The 20,719-nt window shown below is 40.0% G+C and overlaps 1 protein-coding gene across 3 annotated transcripts in view; it reads right to left on the reverse strand.

Annotated features, from left to right (window-relative positions):
• Positions 1-1,983: 1,983 nt before the first annotated feature.
• ZMYND12 (zinc finger MYND-type containing 12) overlaps positions 1,984-20,719 on the reverse strand; it is a 36,439-nt gene continuing 17,703 nt past the window's right edge. For 2 of the 3 annotated variants that reach the window (XM_059920072.1, XM_059920062.1), the window contains exons 4-8: positions 18,243-18,412; positions 15,800-15,922; positions 13,329-13,440; positions 11,958-12,107; positions 1,984-3,833 (exon numbers count right to left, since the gene is read on the reverse strand). In XM_059920072.1, the coding sequence (XP_059776055.1) occupies positions 3,712-3,833; positions 11,958-12,107; positions 13,329-13,440; positions 15,800-15,922; positions 18,243-18,412 (677 nt within the window). In that variant the 3' untranslated portion in view covers positions 1,984-3,711. Of the gene's footprint in view, positions 3,838-11,356; positions 12,108-13,328; positions 13,441-15,799; positions 15,923-18,242; positions 18,413-20,719 lie in introns of all 3 variants that reach the window. The other variant, XR_009502811.1, reaches the window with a different exon arrangement.

Below are 20,719 nucleotides of genomic sequence, written 5' to 3' on the forward strand. Positions count from 1 at the left end.
GCAAATTCTGCTGAAGATGCTTAGGAAAGGTTACCTGGTAGAATGATAAGAGATATTCTTATCTCCCCAGAACTCCTGGTTCTCTTGAACCTGCGTATACCTTTTTGGGTCAAGTAAATCACATTTCACAGAGATCTTCAGAATTGAGACTATGTCCTGCATCACTGTATCATGTATGAAAGTGAAATACATTTTCATTGATGAGTCAAAAAAGAGGGCAAAATAAAACATTATCAGATCAGTGAAAGAAAGAAAATCTGAATATTTGCCATCAGCAAACCCTCACCGTAGGAAATACTAAAGGATTTATCAGTAATGTGAGCCCAGATAGAGGGTGTGAAAAGCAAGAAGGAATATGATGACTTTATAAAATAATAATGACTTTATAAAATAATAATAATAATTGTGATTTGTGGGTTTAAGATACACTTGAAATAAATAACAGTAATAATATATAAGTTAGGGGGAAGCAAATGGAATTTAAAAGTTTTAAAGCCTTTGTACTGTCCAGGATGAGGGTAAACATCCTGAATAACTTTAGATGTTGATAAGTTAGGAATGAATATTTGAATTTCTGGAGTAATCACTTAAAGAATAGAAACACAGTGTGTAACCTACAAACTAGCAGACAGGGGGTAGAAAATGGAATGAGAAAAAATACATAATCAATCTAGAAGAAAGAAGAAGGAAAAAAGAACGCGCAGTACAAATAGAAGGCATAAAATAATAGATTTAAACCCAAACAATTTAGCATACGAATAAAATGTAAATTGACTAAATGATTCTCTTAAAATTACAGATATAAAAATATCTAACTATACTATTTTTATAAGAGATACCTCCAAACCATAAAGGTATAGATTGTTTGAAAGTGAAAGGTTGCAAGAAGAAATACTAAGTGTTTAATCAGGGTTTAGTCGGGAAAACAGAAGCCTCTCTGAGCATTCTGAGTAAAGAGATTTATTTAATGTAGGGAATTAGAATCTTACACAATCTTTGAAATGGCTGGGTGATCAGGAAGCAAAGGTCAGCAAGCTGCTTTCACAGGAAATCTGCTTTCAGGAAAGCAACAGTGGGTGATTCTCAGGAAGATTAATGGCTGCTCCTTCTCATCCGGCTTCCAAATCTTGTGCAGTAGACCCTCATTGGCTGAATTTAATCCAGAATCATAAAAGGAAAGAGTACTGGGAACCGTAGTTCCAAGCTTCCCCTTTGAAGCAGAGGTAAATGCTGAAGCAGAGGTAAGTGATAACACCTAGCTGATAACAAGTAATCCAGCCCAAAAGGAAATAGGCATAGCTATGTTAACATCAGACCAAAACATCAGACTCTAAGGTTAAAAACATTACTGGAGATAAAGAGAATCACTTCATAATACAAAAAATAAGGATTCAATTCACCAGGAAAATACAATATTTGAACTTGTACTTGCCTAACAGCCAAGCCCCAAAATATGTAAAGCAAAAACTGATAGAACTACAAGGAAAAATAGATATAACCACAATCATATTGGATGGATTTTATGTACCTCTCTCGGAAATAAATTAGAAATTCAGCAAGGAGATGCAGCGTTTGAAAATATGAAAAAAATTTGACTTAACGGACATATATAGGGCAATGTGCCCAATAACTCCATTCTTTTATAGCACACACAAAACATTTACAAATACATATTAACCATATCCTGGGCCATAAAGCAAACCCCAAACAATTTCTAAAAGTCAAAATTGTACACAACGTATTTTATGATCTCAATAAAGTTAAGCCGGAAAACAGCAAAGAGGTAACACCATCTTTTAGAAATTAAGAATCATACTTCTAAATGACTCATGAGTCATAAAAAATTAAGAAATATTTAGAGCAAATGATAATAAAAATGCATTTCGTAATATGTGGTATCAATGAAAGCAGCATTTAGAGGAAAATTTATAGCCTTAAGGCAAGTGTTAGAAAAGCAGAAAGACTGAAAATTAAATTACTAGACATGATGTGAAAAAGCAGAAAATTATGAGCCATAACCAAGAGGAAAATCAGTCAATAGGAACAATAAATTGAAACAGTAATTTTATAAATATACTCGATGGGAAAGGAATCATGAACAGAATTCAGGGGTGGAGAGAACAGAAAACAGATAAGGGAGGGGGGAAAAAGAGAAAGGGGCCAATGACTATGGTAAAGAAGAGAACTAGAGTTTAATGAAATGGACTTTGAAGGATTTTTTTAGAATAAGGAAGTTCTAATATTTTCTTTTAAATTATCTGCCGAAGAGCCATTGGTCCTTCTCCTCACTCCAATCTTCATTCAACATCTATTTGAAGGAGCTGGCTCATATCTGGGGTTAGGAGGTGAGAATCAAGAAGAAGGGATGTGTCCCTAAAGAGATGAAAAAAACAGCTACAAGACAAGATGTGGAGAGTGACAAAGTATTGATAATCGATGCTAAAAACTGAAGTGAGAGACAGAAAAGTAAGGCCCTGGGACTTCACAGCCATCTTGCAGAAGCATAAGAATGCCCCAAGCGGATTTTACCTAGACCTGAAGGTGCAGGGTGGCCATCTGACATATTTTTATTATATGTGCCTGAGGGAATTAATGTAAGTGAGGAACATAAAACTCTCCCACAGGTCTTTGATTTGCATAACCTCTCCCTGGTACAGATCTACCCAGGAAGCAAAGTGGTAATGGGCAGGCTGCTTAGTGAGTCTGGAGAAAAAAAGGATGCGCTAAATGACCAGAGTCCTCGATGGCACTAGCTGATACAGCCATGGCCACACCTGGGCCATTTTAGAACATAATGAGGAGGTTGGGTGTGTGTGGAGGGGTGGGAGGCGGTGAATCAAGGTCACAGAGCTGTTACGTGAGAAAGCTGGGATTTGAACCCAGGCATGTCTGCTCCAATGCCTACACTCTGTCCCCTACATCACAGGGGACCTTCCAGAGTACTTCCCCCCTAGACAGTATATGGCTCACATCCCCTTCAAATAATTGTCTGAGAAAAGAGACACCAATGTGGAATGGTAACTCGGCCAATCCATACTGGAGCTCCTTGAAAGGCCCAGGGGCCTTTTCTGGCAAAGACCTACAATTTATGTCTGCATTTTGCTATTTGTTTTCCATATGTCTCACATCTTTTTGTTCCTCCATTCCTCCTTTACTGTCTTCTTTTGCATTAAGTGGATCTTTTCTAGTGTACCATTTTAATTTCCTTGTTGATTTTAACTGTTTTTTAGATTACTTTCCTTAGTGATTGCTCTAGGAATTATAATGGGCATTTTAATCACAATCTACCTCAGATTAATGCTAACTTAATTACAGTAGAATAGAGAAACTTTACTCCAGTATAGCTCTATTCCCTACCCCTTTCTTTGGCAAAGATCTATGAAGAATGCATCACTGGGAGACCTCTGAGAAATAGGATAAACTATTTGCAGTTTAATTATAAATACCTTGTTAGTGAACTGGTAGCACATTATTCAAAGTCGTGATACACAAGAGTTTATCAAAGTCATGATAAACAAGAGTTTTACTGATTTCTATGCCAAAAGCTCTATATTCCCCAACATATGCTGTGAAACAATAAAAACACAGCTATGAGTGCAATCCCAGGGGAAGAGGGTGGGCACTTCAGCAATTCATAGCACCTCAAAGCAGCTATGCAAGGCTGGAATACATTAGATGCTCAATAGTCCATGATGCAGAGCTCTTGGGTCACTATGTAATGGGATGAGTTTCCTCAGCTGAGATGAGATTTAGTAAGTCTTGAATGGTGTTTTGTTCATGGACACTGAGCTGCTGTTCTTTGGCTAGATCCAGGCCTCTCATGGCGTATTCCTCTGCCTGAAATAGAATTGCAGTGACAAAAGGAAGTTGTCACCAAAAAGCATTACATTGGAAGCCCCATCTCTGCTCGACCCCAAAAACATGGGAAAGGACCCTTCAGCTTCTCACACCAGCCACTGAGTTCTTTGTGGGAACTTGTGAACATACACTGGGTCTTCACAGCTAGCCACACATGTGGGATGACAGTGAGAGGGGTTAGGGAACGGGAAAACATGTTCACTGAGTTTACAGTAGACAAAGCCTCTTTTCTACATTTCAGGGCCCTTTGAACCAACATTGGGAGGCATAGAAGTGAAAGGTGCCACAAGTAAATTGCCATCTGAGGGGCCAAGCAGCCCAGAGTTCTGACTTGGACAGAAGCTTCAGAGGACATCTTGGGACAGGCTCTAGCTGGCCCTTCTGCCCGCCCTCCCTTCCCCCCTCCATCTCTTCTTCTTCTTTTTTTTTTAAACATTTTTTTTTCTAAGTTCATTAATGAATAGATCACTTTCATATTTTTTTTAACATCTTTATTGGAGTATAATTGCTTTACAGTGGCATGTTAGTTTCTGCTGTAAAAGAAAGTCAATCAGCTATACATATGCATATATCCCCATATCCCCTCCCTCTTTCATCTCTCTCCCACCCTCCCTATCCCACCCCTCTAGGTGGTCACAGAGCACTGAGCTGATCTCCCTGTGCTATGTGGCTGCTTCCCACTAGCTATCTATTTTACATTTGGTAGTGTATATAGGTCAATGCCACTCTCTCACTTCGTCCCTGCTTACCCTACCTCCTCCCCATGCCCTCAAGTCCATTCTCTACGTCTGCGTCTTTATTCCTGTCCTGCCCCTACGTTCTTCATAACCTTTTTTTTTTCTTTTTTTCAGATTCCATATATATGTGTTAGCATACGGTATTTGTTTTTCTCTTTCTGACTTACTTCACTCTGCATGACTGACTCTAGGTCCATCCACCTCACTACAAATAACTCAATTTCGTTTCTTTTTATGGCTGAGTAATATTCCATTGGATATATGTGCCACATCTTCTTTATCCATTCATCTATCGATGGACACTTAGGTTGCTTCCATGTCCTGGCTATTGTATATAGAGCTGCAATGAACATTGTGGTGCATGACTCTTTTTGAATTATGGTTTTTCTCAGGGTATATGCCCAATAGTGGGATTGCAGGGTCGTATGGTAGTTCTATGTTTAGTTTTTTAAGGAACTTCCATACTGTTCTCCATAGTGGCTGTATCAATTTACATTCCCACCAACAGTGCAAGAGGGTTCCTTTTCTCCACACGCTCTCCAGCATTTATTGTTTGTAGATTTTTTGATGATGGCCATTCTGACCAGGGTGAGGTGATACCTCATTGTAGTTTTGATTTGCATTTCTCTAATGATTAGTGATGTTAAGCATCCTTTCATGTGTTTGTTGGCAATCTGTATGTCTTCTTTGGAGAAATGTTTATTTAGGTCTTCTGCCCATTTTTGGATTGGGTTGTTTGTTTTTTAGATGTTGAGCTGCTTCTATATTTTGGAGATTAATCCTTTGTCAGTTGCTTTGTTTGCAAATATTTTCTCCCATTCTGAGAGTTGTCTTTTCGTCTTGTTTATGGTTTCCTTTGCTGTGCAAAAGCTTTTCAGTTTCATTAGGTCCCATTTTTTTTTTTTTTTTCCATTTCTCTAGGTGGTGGGTCAAAAGGGATCTTGCTGTGATTTATGTCATGGAGTGCTCTGCCTATGTTTTACTCGAAGAGTTTTATAGTGTCTGGCCTTACATTTAGGTCTTTAATCCACTTTGAGTTTATTTTTGTGTATGGTGTTAGGGAGTGTTTTAATTTCATTCTTTTACATGTAGCTGTCCAGTTTTCCCAGAACCACTTATTGAAGAGGCTGTCTTTTCTCCATTGTATATTCTTGCCTCCTTTATCAAAGATAAGGTGACCATATGTGCGTGCGTTTATCTCTGGGCTTTCTAACCTGTTCCATTGATCTGTATTTCTGTTTCTGTGCCAGTACCATACTGTCTTGATTACTGTAGCTTTGTAGTATAGCGTGAAGTCAGGGAGCCTGATTCCTCCAGCTCCATTTTTCTTTCTCAAGATTGCTTTGGCTATTTGGGGTCTTTTGTGTTTCCATACAAATTGTGAAATTTTTTGTTCTAGTTCTGTGAAAATGGCCATTGGTAGGTTGATAGGGATTGCATTGAATCTGTAGATTGCTTTGCGTAGTATAGTCATTTTCACAATGCTGATTCTTCCAATCCAAGAACATGGTATGTCTCTCCATCTGTCTGTATCATCTTTAATTTCTTTCATCAGTGTCTTATAGTTTTCTGCATACAGGTCTTTTGTCTCCTTAGGTAGGTTTATTCTAAGGTATTTTACTCTTTTCGTTGCAATGGTAAATGGGAGTGTTTCCTTAATTTGTCTTTCAGATTTTTCATCATTAGTGTATAGGAATGCAACAGATTTCTGTGCATTAATTTTGTATCCTGCTACTTTACCAAATTCATTGATTAGCTCTAGTAGTTTTCTGGTAGCATCTTTAGGATTCTCTATGTATAGTATCATGTCATCTGCAAACAGTGACAGTTTTACTTCTTCTTTTCTGATTTGGATTCCTTTATTTCTTTTTCTTCTCTGATTGCTGTGGCTAAAACTTTGAAAACTATGTTGAATAATAGTGGTGAGAGTGGGCAACCTTGTCTTGTTCCTGATCTTAGTGGAAATGGTTGCAGTTTTTCACCATCGAGAATGATGTTGGCTCTGGGTTTGTCATATATGGCCTTTATTATGTTGAGGTAAGTTCCCTCTATGCATACTTTCTGGAGGGTTTTTATGATAAATGGGTGTTAAATTTTGTCGAAAGCTTTTTCTTCATCTATTGAGATGATCATATGGATTTTCTCCTTCAGTTTGTTAATATGGTTTTTCAAATTGATTGATTTGCATATATTGAAGAATCCTTGCATTCCTGGGATAATCCCACTTGATCATGGTGTATGATCCTTTTAATGCACTGTTGGATTCTGTTTCCTAGTATTTTGTTGAGGATTTTTGCATCTAGCTTCATCAGTGATATTGGCCTGTAGTTTTCTTTCTTTGTGGCATCTTTGGTTTTGGTATCAGGGTGATGGTGGCCTCGTAGAATGAGTTTGGGAGTGTTCCTCCCTCTGCTATACTTTGGAAGAGTTTAAGAAGGCTAGGTGTAAGCTCTTCTCTAAATGTTTGATAGAATTCACCTGTGAATCCATCTGGTCCTGGGCTTTTGTTTTTTGGAAGACTTTTAATCACAGTTTCAATTTCAGTGCTTATGACTGGTCTGTTTATATTTTCTATTTCTTCATGGTTCAGTCTCGGAAGGTTGTGCTTTTCTAAGACTTTGTCCATTTCTTTCAGGTTGTCCATTTTATTGGCATAGAGTTGCTTGTAGTAATCTCTCATGATCCTTTGTATTTCTGCAGTGTCAGTTTTTACTTCTCATTTTTCATTTCTACTTCTATTGATTTGAGTCTTTTCCCTTTTTATCTTGATGAGTCTGGCTAATGGTTTATCAATTTTGTTTATCTTCTCAAAGAACCAGCTTTTAGTTTTATTGATCTTTGCTATTGTTTCCTTCATTTCTTTTTCATTTATTTCTGATCTGATCTTTATGATTTCTTTCCTTCTGCTAACTTTGGGGTATTTTTGTTCTTCTTTCTCTAATTGCTTAAGGTGTAAGGTTAGGTTGTTTGAGATTTTTCTTGTTTCTTTAGGTAGGATTGTATTGCTATAAACTTCCCTCTTAGAACTGCTTTTGCTGCATCCCATAGGTTTTGGGTAGTCGTGTTTTCATTGTCAATTGTTTCTAGGTATTTCTTGATTTCCTCTTTGATTTCTTCAGTGATCTCTTGGTTATTAAGTAGTGTATTGTTTAGCCTCCATGTGTTTGTATTTTTTTTTATACTTTTTTAAAAATTTTTATTTATTTATTTATGTATTTATGGCTGTGTTGGGTCTTCATTTCTGCGCGAGGACTTTCTCTAGCTGCGGCAAGCGGGGGCCACTCTTCATCGCAGTGCGCGGGCCTCTCACTGTCACGGCCTCTCTTGTTGCGGAGCACAGGCTCCAGACGCGCAGGCTCAGCACTTGTGGCTCACGGGCCCAGTCGCTCTGCGGCATGCGGGATCTTCCCAGACCAGGGCTCAAACCCATGTCCCCTGCATTGGCAGGCAGATTCTCAACCACTTCGCCACCAGGGAAGCCCTGTGTTTGTATTTTTTACAGATGTTTTTCCTGTAATTGATACCTAGTCTCATAGCCTTGTGGTCGGAAAGGATACTTGATACGATTTCAATTTTCTTAAATTTACCAAGGCTTGATTTGTGACCCAAGATATGACCTATCCTGGAGAATGTTCCATGAGAACTTGAGAGGAAAGTGTATTCTGTTGTTTTGGGATGGAATGTCCTATAAATGTCAATTAAGTCCATCTTGTTTAATGTGTCATTTGAAGCTTGTGTTTCCTTATTTATTTTCATTTTGGATGATCTGTCCATTGGAAAAAGTGGGGTGTTAAAGTCCCCTACTATGATTGTGTTACTGTTGATTTCCCCTTTTATGGCTGTTATCGTTTGCCTTATGTATTGAGGTGCTCCTATGTTGGGTGCATAAATATTTACAATTGTTATATCTTCTTCTTGGATTGATCCCTTGATCATTATGTAGTGTCCTTCTTTGTCTCTTGTAATAGTCTTTATTTTAAAGTCTATTTTGTCTGATATGAGAATTGCTACTCCAGCTTTCTTTTGATTTCCATTTGCATGGAATATCTTTTTCCATCCCGTCACTTTCAGTCTGTACATGTCCCTAGGTCTGTAGTGCATCTCTTGTAGGCAGCATATATATGGGTCTTGTTTTTGTATCCATTCAGCCACTCTACATCTTTTGGTTGGAGCATTTAATCCATTTACATTTAAGGTAAGTATCAATATGTATGTTCCTGTCACCATTTTCTTAATTGTTTTGGGTTTGTTATTGTAGGTCTTTTCCTTCTCTTGTGTTTCCTGCCTAGAGAAGTTCCTTTAGCATTTGTTGTAAAGCTGCTTTGGTGGTGCTGAATTCTCTTAGCTTTTGCTTGTCTGTAAAGGTTTTAATTTCTCTGTCAAATCTGAATGAGATCCTTGCTAGGTAGAGTAATCTTGGTTGTAGGATTTTCCCTTTCATCACTTTAAATATGTCCTGCCACTGCCTTCTGGCTTGCAGAGCTTCTGCTGAAAGATCAGCCGTTAACCTTATGGGGATTCCCTTGTATGTTAGTTGTTGCTTTTCCCTTGTTGCTTTTAATATTTTTGCTTTGTATTTAATTTTTGATAGTTTGATTAATATGTGTCTTGGCATGTTTCTCCTTGTATTTTTCCTGTATTGGACTCTCTGCGCTTCCTGGACTTGATTGACTATTTCCTTTCCCATATTAGGGAAGTTTTCAACTATAATCTCTTCATATATTTTCTCAGTCCTTTTCTTTTTCTCTTCTTCTTCTAGGACCCCTATAATTCGAATGTTGGTGCATTTAATGTTGTCCCAGAGGTCTCTGAGACTGTCCTCAATTCTTTTCATTCTTTTTCCTTTATTCTGCTCTGTGGTAGTTATTTCCACCATTTTATCTTCCAGGTCACCTATCCTTTCTTCTGCCTCAGTTATTCTGATATTGATTCCTTCTAGAGAATTTTTAATTTCATTTATTGTGTTGTACATCATTGTTTGGTTTCTCTTTAGTTATTCTAGGTCCTTGTTAAATGTTTCTTGTATTTTCTCCATTCTATTTCCAAGATTTTGGATCATCTTTACTATTATTACTCTGAATTCTTTTTCAGGAAGACTGCCTATTTCCTCTTCATTTGTTTGGTCTGGTGGGTTTTTATCTTGCTCTTTCATCTGCTGTGTATTTCTCTGTCTTCTCATTTTGCTTAACTTACTGGGTTTGGGGTCTCCTTTTCACAGGCTGCAGGTTTGAAATTCCCATTGTTTTTGGTGTCTGCCCCCATTGGGTAAGGTTGGTTCAGTAGGTTGTGTAGGCTTCCTGGTGCAGGGGACTGGTGCCTGTGTTCTGGTGGATGAGGCTGGATCTTGTCTTTCAGGTGGGCAGGACCATGTCTGGTGGTGTGTTTTGGGGTGTCTGTGAACTTATTATGTTTTTAGGCAGCTTCTCTGCTAATGGGTGGGGTTGTGTTCCTGTCTTGCCAGTTGTTTGGCATGGGATGTCCAGCACTGGGGCTTGATGGTCATTGAGTGGAGCTGGGTCTTAGCGTTGAGACAAAGACCTCTGGGAGAGCTCTTGCCGATTGATATTATGAGGGGCCGGGAGGTCTCTGGTGGACCAGTGTCCTGAACTCAGCTCTCCCACCTCAAAGGCTCAAGCCTCACACCTGGCTGGAGCACCAAGACCCTGTCAGCCACATGGCTCTACTCGCAAAGGGGAAAGGGGTGCCTCAGGAAGCCAAGCACGTGCTTTCACTCCCCTCCATCTCTTCTTTCCTCCCTTATTTCCTTCCTCCCTTCCTTACTTTCATCCTTCCTTCCTTTCCTCTTTCTCTCCTTCCTGTCTTCCAATACATATTTATTGAAAGGCTACTATGTTCCAGGTACTGTGACTATAGGCAGAAATTCCTACCCTTGTGAAATTGACAATATAGTGGGGGAGAGAGGCAATAAACAAGACAAATAATTAAAATGCGATGGTATCTTAAATAGTGATTCATGCTAAGGAAAAAAATAAAGCAGGAAGGGGAACAGGAAGCATTAATGGTGGCAGTGGGGGTTTGCCGTTTCAGACAGAGGGCAGGGAAAGCGTTATTGAAAAGCAGACAGCTGAGTCCAGACCTGAAGGAAGTGAGGTGCCAATCCTGAGTAGATAGAGGTGTCCCTTTTCTCTAAGGACCTCTTGCAGACCTAACACCCTTAACACACCTTGGGGGAATGACTTCCTTAAATGGAAAATGAGACCCTGAAATGTAGAAAAGGGGCTTTGTCCACTGTAAACTTGGACATGCAATGGAAATGTTCCCTGTTCCCTAACCTCTCTCACACCCATCCCACATAGGGCCGCTGTCCCTCTTTTGTGCTCCCACAGGGCCCTGGGCTTTGCTATCACACTCTATTTTAACCCACTGACTGGGAGCTCTTCCAGGCCCTGGTATACAGTAGGTGCTTAGTAAAAGTTTGCTGATGAAAGGAAAGAAGGAAGAAAGGAAGGGAGGAAGGGAGCGGGGGAAGGACATCTTAAATTTTCCCATGTCACCCACACAGAAAGGCCTCCTCCAAACGTCCTCCCTCCTCTCTCCCCTTGCCTGCTTTATTTCTCTTTGTAGTGCTTTTCACTCTCTGAAATTATATTACACATTTATATGTTTACTTGTTTATTGTGACTTCCCCTCCTCCAGAAAAACATAAGTTACTTGGAAATAGGGAACTTAGCTGGTGGTTCACCACTGCACCCCCAGTCCCTAAAACCGTGCCTTGCAAATGGTAGAAGCTCAATAAATACCTGAATGAATAAGTGGATCAGTCAATCAATAAATCAAGAACACTGAGATTTGCCACTTGCTGTCTATAAGAAATTGGGCAAGCAATGGACCCTCTCTGTGCCTTAGTTTCCTTATCTGTAAAGTGGGAACAATAAAATACCTTTTTTGTAAAGTTAGTATGAGAATTAAAAGTGATAATTCATGTAAAGTACTTAGGCTAGTGACTGCCACATAATAAGCACTTAAAAACAATTACCTTTTGAATTATTTCTGCCTGGATCCCTCCAGCGACAGGGAACTCACTACCTGAGTATGGTTAGGGCAACTACTCCATCCCCCCAAGGACTCCCCAGAGCCCTTCTTCCCTGCAGGCTTCCCAGCACTGCCCCAGCCTCAGTTAACCTGTGCAACCCTAGGGTGGCCCCCTTGAGGGAAGAAGACAACACCGTTTCCATTGTGCAGGTTGGAGTCAACACATAAGAAATGTCATGAGCATCTGAACTTTTTTGGAGTGAAGGCTTACTCTGAGGGCAAAAGCTAGTGCAGTTGGGCAAAACACAGCTGAAATCAACTAGAGGAATTTCTCCCTCCATTTTAGACATGCTTCTTTTCTAGGGGAACTTGCCTTTGAAGAATTCATCATCAGGTAGTAAAGCATGAACAGGATTTTTAGAACAAAGATTGTTTTTTGGGGGGCTTTGTCAGATGTAGATTCTCGAATGTTCAAGATTGAAGTCAGGATCTGAATGGCTTCTGCTTCCTGGGCTTCATCTGCAATGGAAAGAAAGGGAGGAAAGAAGAAACAGGCCCTAGGGCAGCTGCATCTACCCTCAGGGATAAGCACCCTGTTAGGGCACCTGTCCTTCAGGCAGTTCACCAGCTCTGCCCAGCCTGTCATTATCAGAGTAACCTAAAAAAAACCCAAAAAACCAAAAAATTCATTCCTACAGGTCCCAGAGTTGTTTAGCTTTCTTTCTTTCAGAATCCTAAACTAGATCTCTTAGGCCCCCAATACAGGGAATTTGTCATGGTGGGATTTCTTGGGTCCAACTCAGCTTCCATTCTGTAGCAAAAGGAGGGAGCCGGGGCTTCTGGCAGCCACAGCACCTTAATTCTTCTTCCCCAAATCCAAAGATGCTTAAGCAGTAGCCTTTCTGCTTTTCCCCATGTGAGGCTAAGCTTAGAGAAAAAGACAGAAAAGACATACACTGTAATGTTAAGGTTGGCTGTCTTTGGATATCTATGATTTTTGAGTTTTCTGCTTTAACATGAACTGCTTTTATAACGAGAGAAAATTCAATAAAATTATTAATTTTTTGAACCGTAGCTCAAAACTTCTCCTCCAAGAAGTCTTCCCTCTCCAACACCATCCAACTGTCCTCACCTCTTCATTCTGGGACTCAGCTTGTAATATAATTTGTACTTGTAGAAGTTTTCTTTTCTTTCACATAGTTTCTGTCTCACCCACTATACTATATGTCTCTTTTGAGAAGAAACTAGATCTTCCATCTCTTTTTATGATCTCAGAGGGAATGATGCTGTACTCAGCCTTCAGTCCTTTGCTGAGCTGTGGGTAGAGAGATGAATCAGACTCAGTCCTGCCACTGAGAAGTTCACTGTCCAGTAAAGGAAGAGGATAAGGCACCAGAACAAATGAGCAATGGGACTTCCGTGTGGAGTCTGGAGGGATAACACATAAAAGATGGATGCTCTGCAGGAATCTCAGGGGGCTCTGGCAGGGTCTTTTTTTCTCCAGATCTGTCCCGTATTAACCCCCCTGCAAGGCTGTGTGTGATGCTAGGGACCTGAATTCTTCCCACCGCTGGTCAAATCTCTTTGATCCCCCTGTCTCAGTTTGCCCATTGGCAAAATGGGAAGATGGCACTGATGTGCCCCACCACAGGGACAGCTGCTCTCCCTCTGAGGGGAAAAGTCTGTGGATCAGAAGAGAGGAAGTCACTGCTTTGCTTCCTAGGGAGAACTGCCACTTACCCAAGCCAGTGTCGGTCTCAAATTGCTTGCCTAGTAGATCTATTTGTTGGGTGCGAGCCTGTGAGAGGACTTGATAGTGATTGTTCAAATATTTATTCCAGATCTCAGAGACCTGTTGGGAAAGGAGATGGTAATCAGACAAGCAGGCTGGACCTTAGCCATTGGACCAGCCAGCTGAGAGGGCAGCACCTCTGGCCAGGCTTCCTGCCGGTCTGCAGACTCCCTCTCTCATTGTGCCTGAAGGCAGGGGGAGCCTTAGGAGCCCAAAGGTGCTTGGCCAAGGTAAGTGTGACAAGTGTTGGGCTGCAAAGGGCACAAGGAGGGCTGATCTGGGGACAGCCCTGGTGGGGTCTAATTACAATGGCTACCATGTGTTGAGCACATACAACTACCTTTACATCCTCCCAACATCCCAATTACGGTCGTATTCTTATTACTCCCTTTTCATAGATCAATAAACTGAGGTTCAGAAAAGTTAAGATCACTCTTGACTTCTGGTAAGAGCTGCTATGTGGCACAGCCAGGATTTAAATTCAAGTCTGCCTGGTTCCAAAGTTCTTTTTATTTTTTCAGCTGCACGACAATGTCTCTTCTTCAGAAATGGGTCTAAAATATGAATAAACAGTCACCGCATGACAACCTATATCACACACAGAAATTGTTGTTTGCTAAGTAAGGTGTTATTATATGAAGATAACCAACATTTTAATATATTGGAAACAGTTTTTTAAGGAACCTCCATACTGTTCTCCATAGTGGTTGTATCAATTTACATTCCCATCAACATTGCAAGGGGGTTCCCTTTTCTCCACACCCTCTCCAACATTTATTGTTTGTAGATTTTTTGATGATGGCCATTCTGACCAGTATGAGGCGATACCTCATTGTAGTTTTGATTTGCATTTCTCTAGTAGTTAGTGATGTTGAGCACATTTTCATGTGTTTGTTGGCCATCTGTATGTCTTCTCTGGAGAAATATCTATTTAGGACTTCAACCCATTTTTTGATTAGGTTGTTTGTTTTTTTGATATTGAGCTGCATGAGCTGTTTGTATATTTTGGAGATTAATCCTTTGTCAGTTGCTTCGTTTGCAAATATTTTCTCCCTTTCTGAGGGTTGTCTATGACCCAGCAATCCCACTCCTGGGCATATATCCTGAGAAAACCATAATTCAAAAAGACACATGCACCCCAATGTTCACTGCAGCACTACTTACAATAGCCAGGACATGGAAGCAACCTAAATGTCCATCAACAGAGGAGTGGATAAAGAAGATGTGGCACATATATACAATGGACTATTACTCAGCCATAAAAAGAAACGAAATTGAGTTATTTGTAGTGAGGTGGATGGAGTTAGAGTCTGTCATACAGAGTGAAGTAAGTCAGAAAGAGAAAAACAAATATAGTATGCTAACACATATATATGGAATCTAAGGGAAAAAAAAATATGTGGAATCTAAAAAAATGGTATAGATGGTCTTATTTGCAAAGCAGAAATAGACACACAGACGTAGAGAACAAACGTAGGGATACCAAGGGGGAAGCAGGGGTGGGATGAATTGGGAGATGTGGATTGACATATATACACTATCGATACTATGTATAAATAGGTAACTAATGAGAATCTACTGTATAGCACAGGGAACTCTACTCAATGCTCTGCGGTGACCTAAATGGGAAGGAAATCCAAAAAAGAGGGGATATATATATATATATATATAAAATTTGCTGTACAGTAGAAACTAACACAACACTGTAAAGCAACTACACTCCAATAAAAATTTTTTTTTAAAAGAGGAAAATATTGTATAGACTTGACAATCTACAATTGGAATAGATACATACTATTCTAAAAGATTTAAATTAAAACTATTTAAAATTAAAAAAAAAAAAAGGAGCCTAGTACTTTAGACTCTGTCAAGGTCACCTCTTGCAACTCAGTCCCAAATCATCTGACAGTAAAAAAACTTGGTATCAAAAGCAGTTAAAAAAAAAAAAAAAATATATATATATATATATATATATATATATAACAGTTTAAAATCTTTCACAGGTAAAGATGGACATTTTAAAGTACTTTCATGTTCTTTGATCCCTTCACAGGACCTTTCAACAATTAGTTTCGCTTAAAAACTTCATCTCCTCCTTTATCCCACACCTCAACATGCCCACATTAGCTTGCTCCTAGGGATATGGCAGGGTATATGGCAGTCTATTTGGAGGGGTTTGGTTCTTATTGACCCATAAGTTATTATTTGTTAATTGCTCTATGGATGCTAAGGACTAAACTATTTTGGTAGTGGAGAAACTGGAAGAAAGAAAAGTGGAATATATCATGTATCAAGCTATGTGATTTTGGGCAAGTCACTTCATCTGTCTGTGCCTCGAATTTCTCATGAATGGTCTGACACCAGTTGTAAGATACAAGGCCTAAGTATCAAGGCTCAGCTCCCATATTCCCCAGCTCACCTTGGTGTACAATGTGTCTGCCAGGTCCAACTTTTTAAGGCCATAGAAGATATTAGCCAGGTGGAAGTAGCCTCCTGAGGTCCTGATGTGCTCTGTTCCAAATGCACAACTGGCGAAATAAATCTATAGCAGAAGGAAGAAAGAGAGTGCCTGAGTTTTCTTTGTAAATCATATATCTTATAAAGGACTTATATCCAGAATCTATAAAGAACTTTTACAACAGCTCAGTTAAAAAATGGGCAAAGGATCTGAACAGACAACATGTCAGCAAAAAGATACACCAATAGCTAATAAGCACATGAAATGATGCTCAACATTATTAGTCACTAAGAAAATGCAAACTAAAACCCACAATGAGATACATCTTCACACACACTAGAACTGCTCTAATCAAAAGACAGAAAATAGCACTTATTGGCAAAGATGTGGCAAAAGTGGAACTCTTGTACATGCTGGTGGGAATATAAAATGATGCAGCCTCTGTGGAAAACAGTTTGGCAGTCCTCAAAAAATTAAACATAGTTTTACCACATGACCCAGCAATTCTATTCTTAGGTATGTACCCAAGAGGAATGAAGACACGTCTTCACACAAAGACTTGTACACAAATGTTCACAGCAGTATTATTCATAATAGACAAAAAAAGGAAACAACCCAAATGTCCATCAACTGGTGAATGGTAAAGAAATTGTGGTATATCCAGATGATAGCGATAAAAGGAATGAAATATTGATATATAAACAACGACACAGGTGAATTTCAAAATAATTATGCTAAGTGAAAGAAGTCAGATGCAAAAGACTACATATCATTCATTTATATTAAATGTCCTAAAAAGGTAAATCTAGAAAGACAGAAAGTGGGAATGAGAAATGACTGCAAATGGATATGTGGGCTCTCTTAAGGGTGAAAACTGGATTATGTTGATGGCTGCACAACTCTAAGTTTACTAAAAATCATTGAATTGTACACTTAATTGTACATACCATTGACTTTTATGGTATGTATCAATAATGCTGTGGTGGTTTGGTTTGGTTTCTTTTTTAAGTTAGGCTGAGCTTGATCTAATTCTTAACTGTGTGGCCCAGCTCAAGAGAGAATGTGCTTCTGCTTGATTTGTTGAAGGCTGTGAAGCACAGAGAGGAAACACAAATGATGAAGTGCATTGGTCAGGCTCCTAGGTGGAAGTAGATGGCACCCTCACAAGTATCAATATTCCCTGAGGCTGGTATAATGAAAGGATTATTTACAGAGACGTGGAAGGGGTACGGAACCAACAAGAGTTAGTGAAGCACTAGGGACTATCAATGGCAAGAGACTGTTTACCGTCCAAACTCCTGAGAAAACCAGGGGAGAAAGCAGGGTTACCAGGGCCCAGCAAGAGCTAGAGCTGTGGAGGAAGGCTACCTGACAGGAGCCGTGGCCGTGAGGAACACTGGCACTGCAGGGACTAGGCTGGTGCAGAAAGGCAGCAGAGTAAATACCCCAACCTCTCTCTCCTCCCAACTTCCACTCCTCTGCCATGCCTTTCACTCTCCAAACCCAGCGAGGCCAGAGAGCAATGGAGTCCACCAAGGTCAGCCTCCCAAGGAAGAGCAGGGCAGAGAATGCATTTGGAGTAAGGGGATACGGAGAATAACCAGCACAACAATGTTTCCAGCAAATTTAGGGGCATCGTGCGGTGGCAGGCAACCAGAGGGAGGGTTGCCCAGTGGAGAGGCTGAAGAGAGACCCAATCTGCACGGAGACTGCAGTCTGATTCTAACCTCATCCAGGTTTCAGGCTCAGGAACTCTTCCCTCTGGTAATATTGTCCAATACTGAAATCTTAACAGAAACCTCATGAACTTGGGAAGAACAGCTCAGTCATCACCCTCATCAACCTATCCAACGTCGGTACAGAGTTTTAGAGTTTATAAAGCACTTTCATATACCTCCAGCTCATTTAAATGTAATAATCACACTCTGTAGTAGAGACGTTGATGTTATTTATAAAAATCATAGCAAAAGTACTGCACATGTCGTGCCCTCTTATTCATCTCTGCAATGACCCAATGAGGCAGAGACTATTTTATGATTTCCGTCTTACAGGTGATGAAAGACGTTAAATAATTTATCCAAGTCTGTGTGGCTGGTGAAATGGCAGAGCTGGGACCAGGAGTAAAGCTCTGCTCTTAACCAGGATGCTCTTCTGCCTCCCTTTATCATCCCCCAAGCAATTGAGACTTGGGAAGTGATGTGACCTGGACAAAGATGCACAGGCAGAAAGTGGGAAGTCTTGAATTCAGGTCGTTAGAATTGTGTTCTTGCTAATACTCCACCAAACAGACAGTTGTACCCAGAAAGTTTCACAGAAATGCTCAGTAGAAAGAAAACAAGAACAAACAACAACTAAACAGAGCTGTTCTCAGAAACAATCGGGTGTTATAATTTAGTTTGTTTACATCATTGGCCAGATGATAACGGGCTTCCTCATAGTTTTCCTTAGCCATGTAGAGAAGTCCCAGGTTCCGATGCAGTAAGGAGTGGGTGGCATAACAACATTCAGTTGATTTGAGGACTGTCCACTGCGCTTGGGATAGATATTCCTCAGCCTGGACGATCCGGCCCAGACCTGCCCAAGAGAAATAAAGATTATAATCCATATCCTAGCCAGAGAACACATGATGAAATATGAGTCATCACCTATTCACTCATTTATTCATTGACTTGAATACCTGACACACAAAAACTTGTACGCGAATATTCATAGCAGCCTATTCATATTAGCCAAAATATTGAAACAGCTTAAATGTTGGTCAACTGATGAGTAAATATACAAAGTGTAGTCTTTCCCTATTCATGAGTGGCATATTATTCAGGCACAAAAGGAATAAAGTACTGATACATACTACAACATGGATGAACCTTGAAAACATTATACTGAGTGAAAGAAGCCAGACACAAAAGGCCGCATATTGTATGATTTCATTAATATAAATTTTCCAGAATAGGCAAATCAGAAAGTGGATTGATTAGTAAGTGGCCCAGGACTGTAGGCATGGGAACCGAGGTGTGACTGCTATTGGTATTGGGTTTCATTTTGGGGTGACAAAAATGTTCCCGAATTAGATGTGATGATGGTTGCACAATCTTGTGAATATACTAAAACCACTGAATTGTACTATAAAGGGGAGAATTTTATGGTACATGAATTATATCTCAATTTTAAAATATATGTATACGTATATTCGATACTTTTTATGTGCCAGGCCTTGTGTTAAGGGATAGGAATTCAAAGATAAATCAAAGCCATTACTCTTGAAGAATGTACAGCTTGGTTGGCGGAATGAAGACATGAAAACAAGTATATTTGTAATATAGTGTAAATGCAATGATAGTAACATTATAAGGTTTGGAAGTGGAAGTGAGTAGGAAGTGTTCAATTCTTTGGATGGGGTAGAGAGGGACAATGGAGTGGGGAGAGGCATGGTCAGTGCTATGGACTGAATGTTTGTGTCCCCCCAAAATTCATATGTTGAAGCCCTAATCCCTAATGAAATGGTATTTCGAAGTGGGGCCTTTGGGAGGTAATTAGGTCATGAGGGTGGAGCCCTCATGAATGGGATTAGTGCCCTTATAAGAAGAGACAAGAGAGAGATGATCTCTCTTTTGGCCATGTGAAGGTATAGCAAGAAAAGGCGGCTGTCTACAAGTTAGGAAGTGTGTTCTCACCAGACACCAGCTCTGTTGGCACCTTGATCGTGGACTTGTAGCCACCAGAACTGTGAGAAATAAATGTTTGTTGTTTAAGCCACCCAGTCTATGGTATTTGTTATAGCAGCCAAGCTAAGATAGTCAGAAAAGTCTGAGCTAAGTTTTGAGGATGAATATAAGTTTTCTAGACAGTTAAGGGAGGGAGGGCATCCCAGGGAGAATTAACACATATGCAAAGTCATAGAGATATGAAATGGTGTGCTGTGCTTAGAGAACTATATATTGGCCTGTGATGCTGGGGCACAAAGTATAAGGGATCAAGTGGCAGGAAATGAGGCTAAAGAGGTAGGCAGTGCACAGATCATGGAGGGCTTAGGAAGTCGTGCCAAGGATCTTGATGCATGTGGATAAAAATTAGAGGATTTTCAGAAAGGGAGCAAGAACCGGGTTTAGATTTGAAGAATCCTCTGCCACTATGACGAGGAGAGACCAGAGGGGAGGAGGAAAAGGAAAACACTCACTAGAAGACTTTTGAAATAGTTCAGGCAGGTACTAGACCCTGAAATAAGGCAGCGAATGAAGATGGAGTATAAAAAAGAGACATTCAGAAGCTAGAATGGTTATGTGGTTAACCATTTCATGTGGTTAAGTGAAAGTCACCTCGATTTCTAATATTCAAATACTCTTGATACTTAACCCTTTTTGTTTAGTTGTGAAGATACATAATAGTTTCCTGCCTACGCTTGCCTCCTAGGGAGGTTGTCAGAAGTGAGCAGAAAACTACTTTGAGAACGTTCTGCAGAGCAGGAGACATGCCCTGCATGTGAAGGGTTCTGTGTGATGGATGCTGCAACAGAAATGGCATCAGTAAAGGGTCAGGAGATGAAGACACGGATCCCTCATAAGTCAACCTTCTGTTCTTCTTGTGCTTCCACCCAGGCCTACTTCATATGTAAGCATTGCTTTATTCTGGTTGTAATCATACGTCTCTGAAATACAGGAGAGGTGAGGAAGAAGCAGTCAACAAGAGGTGGCAAGTAACTTTGCCTGACCGATGCTCACACTAAAATGGGAAAATATTAGATCAGAATCAAGAGGCCATGGCCCATGATCCTGGCTCATGTTAATTAAATAGGCAAGCCACATTTTCCACCTGGGTTTTGCTTAAAAAAATAAGAGCTTTAGACTGAGGCCCTATCAAATTTAAAGAAGCAAATGACTCTTA

Source organism: Balaenoptera ricei, chromosome 1, assembly GCF_028023285.1.
Source record: "Balaenoptera ricei isolate mBalRic1 chromosome 1, mBalRic1.hap2, whole genome shotgun sequence".
Taxonomy (NCBI): Eukaryota; Metazoa; Chordata; class Mammalia; order Artiodactyla; family Balaenopteridae; genus Balaenoptera; species Balaenoptera ricei.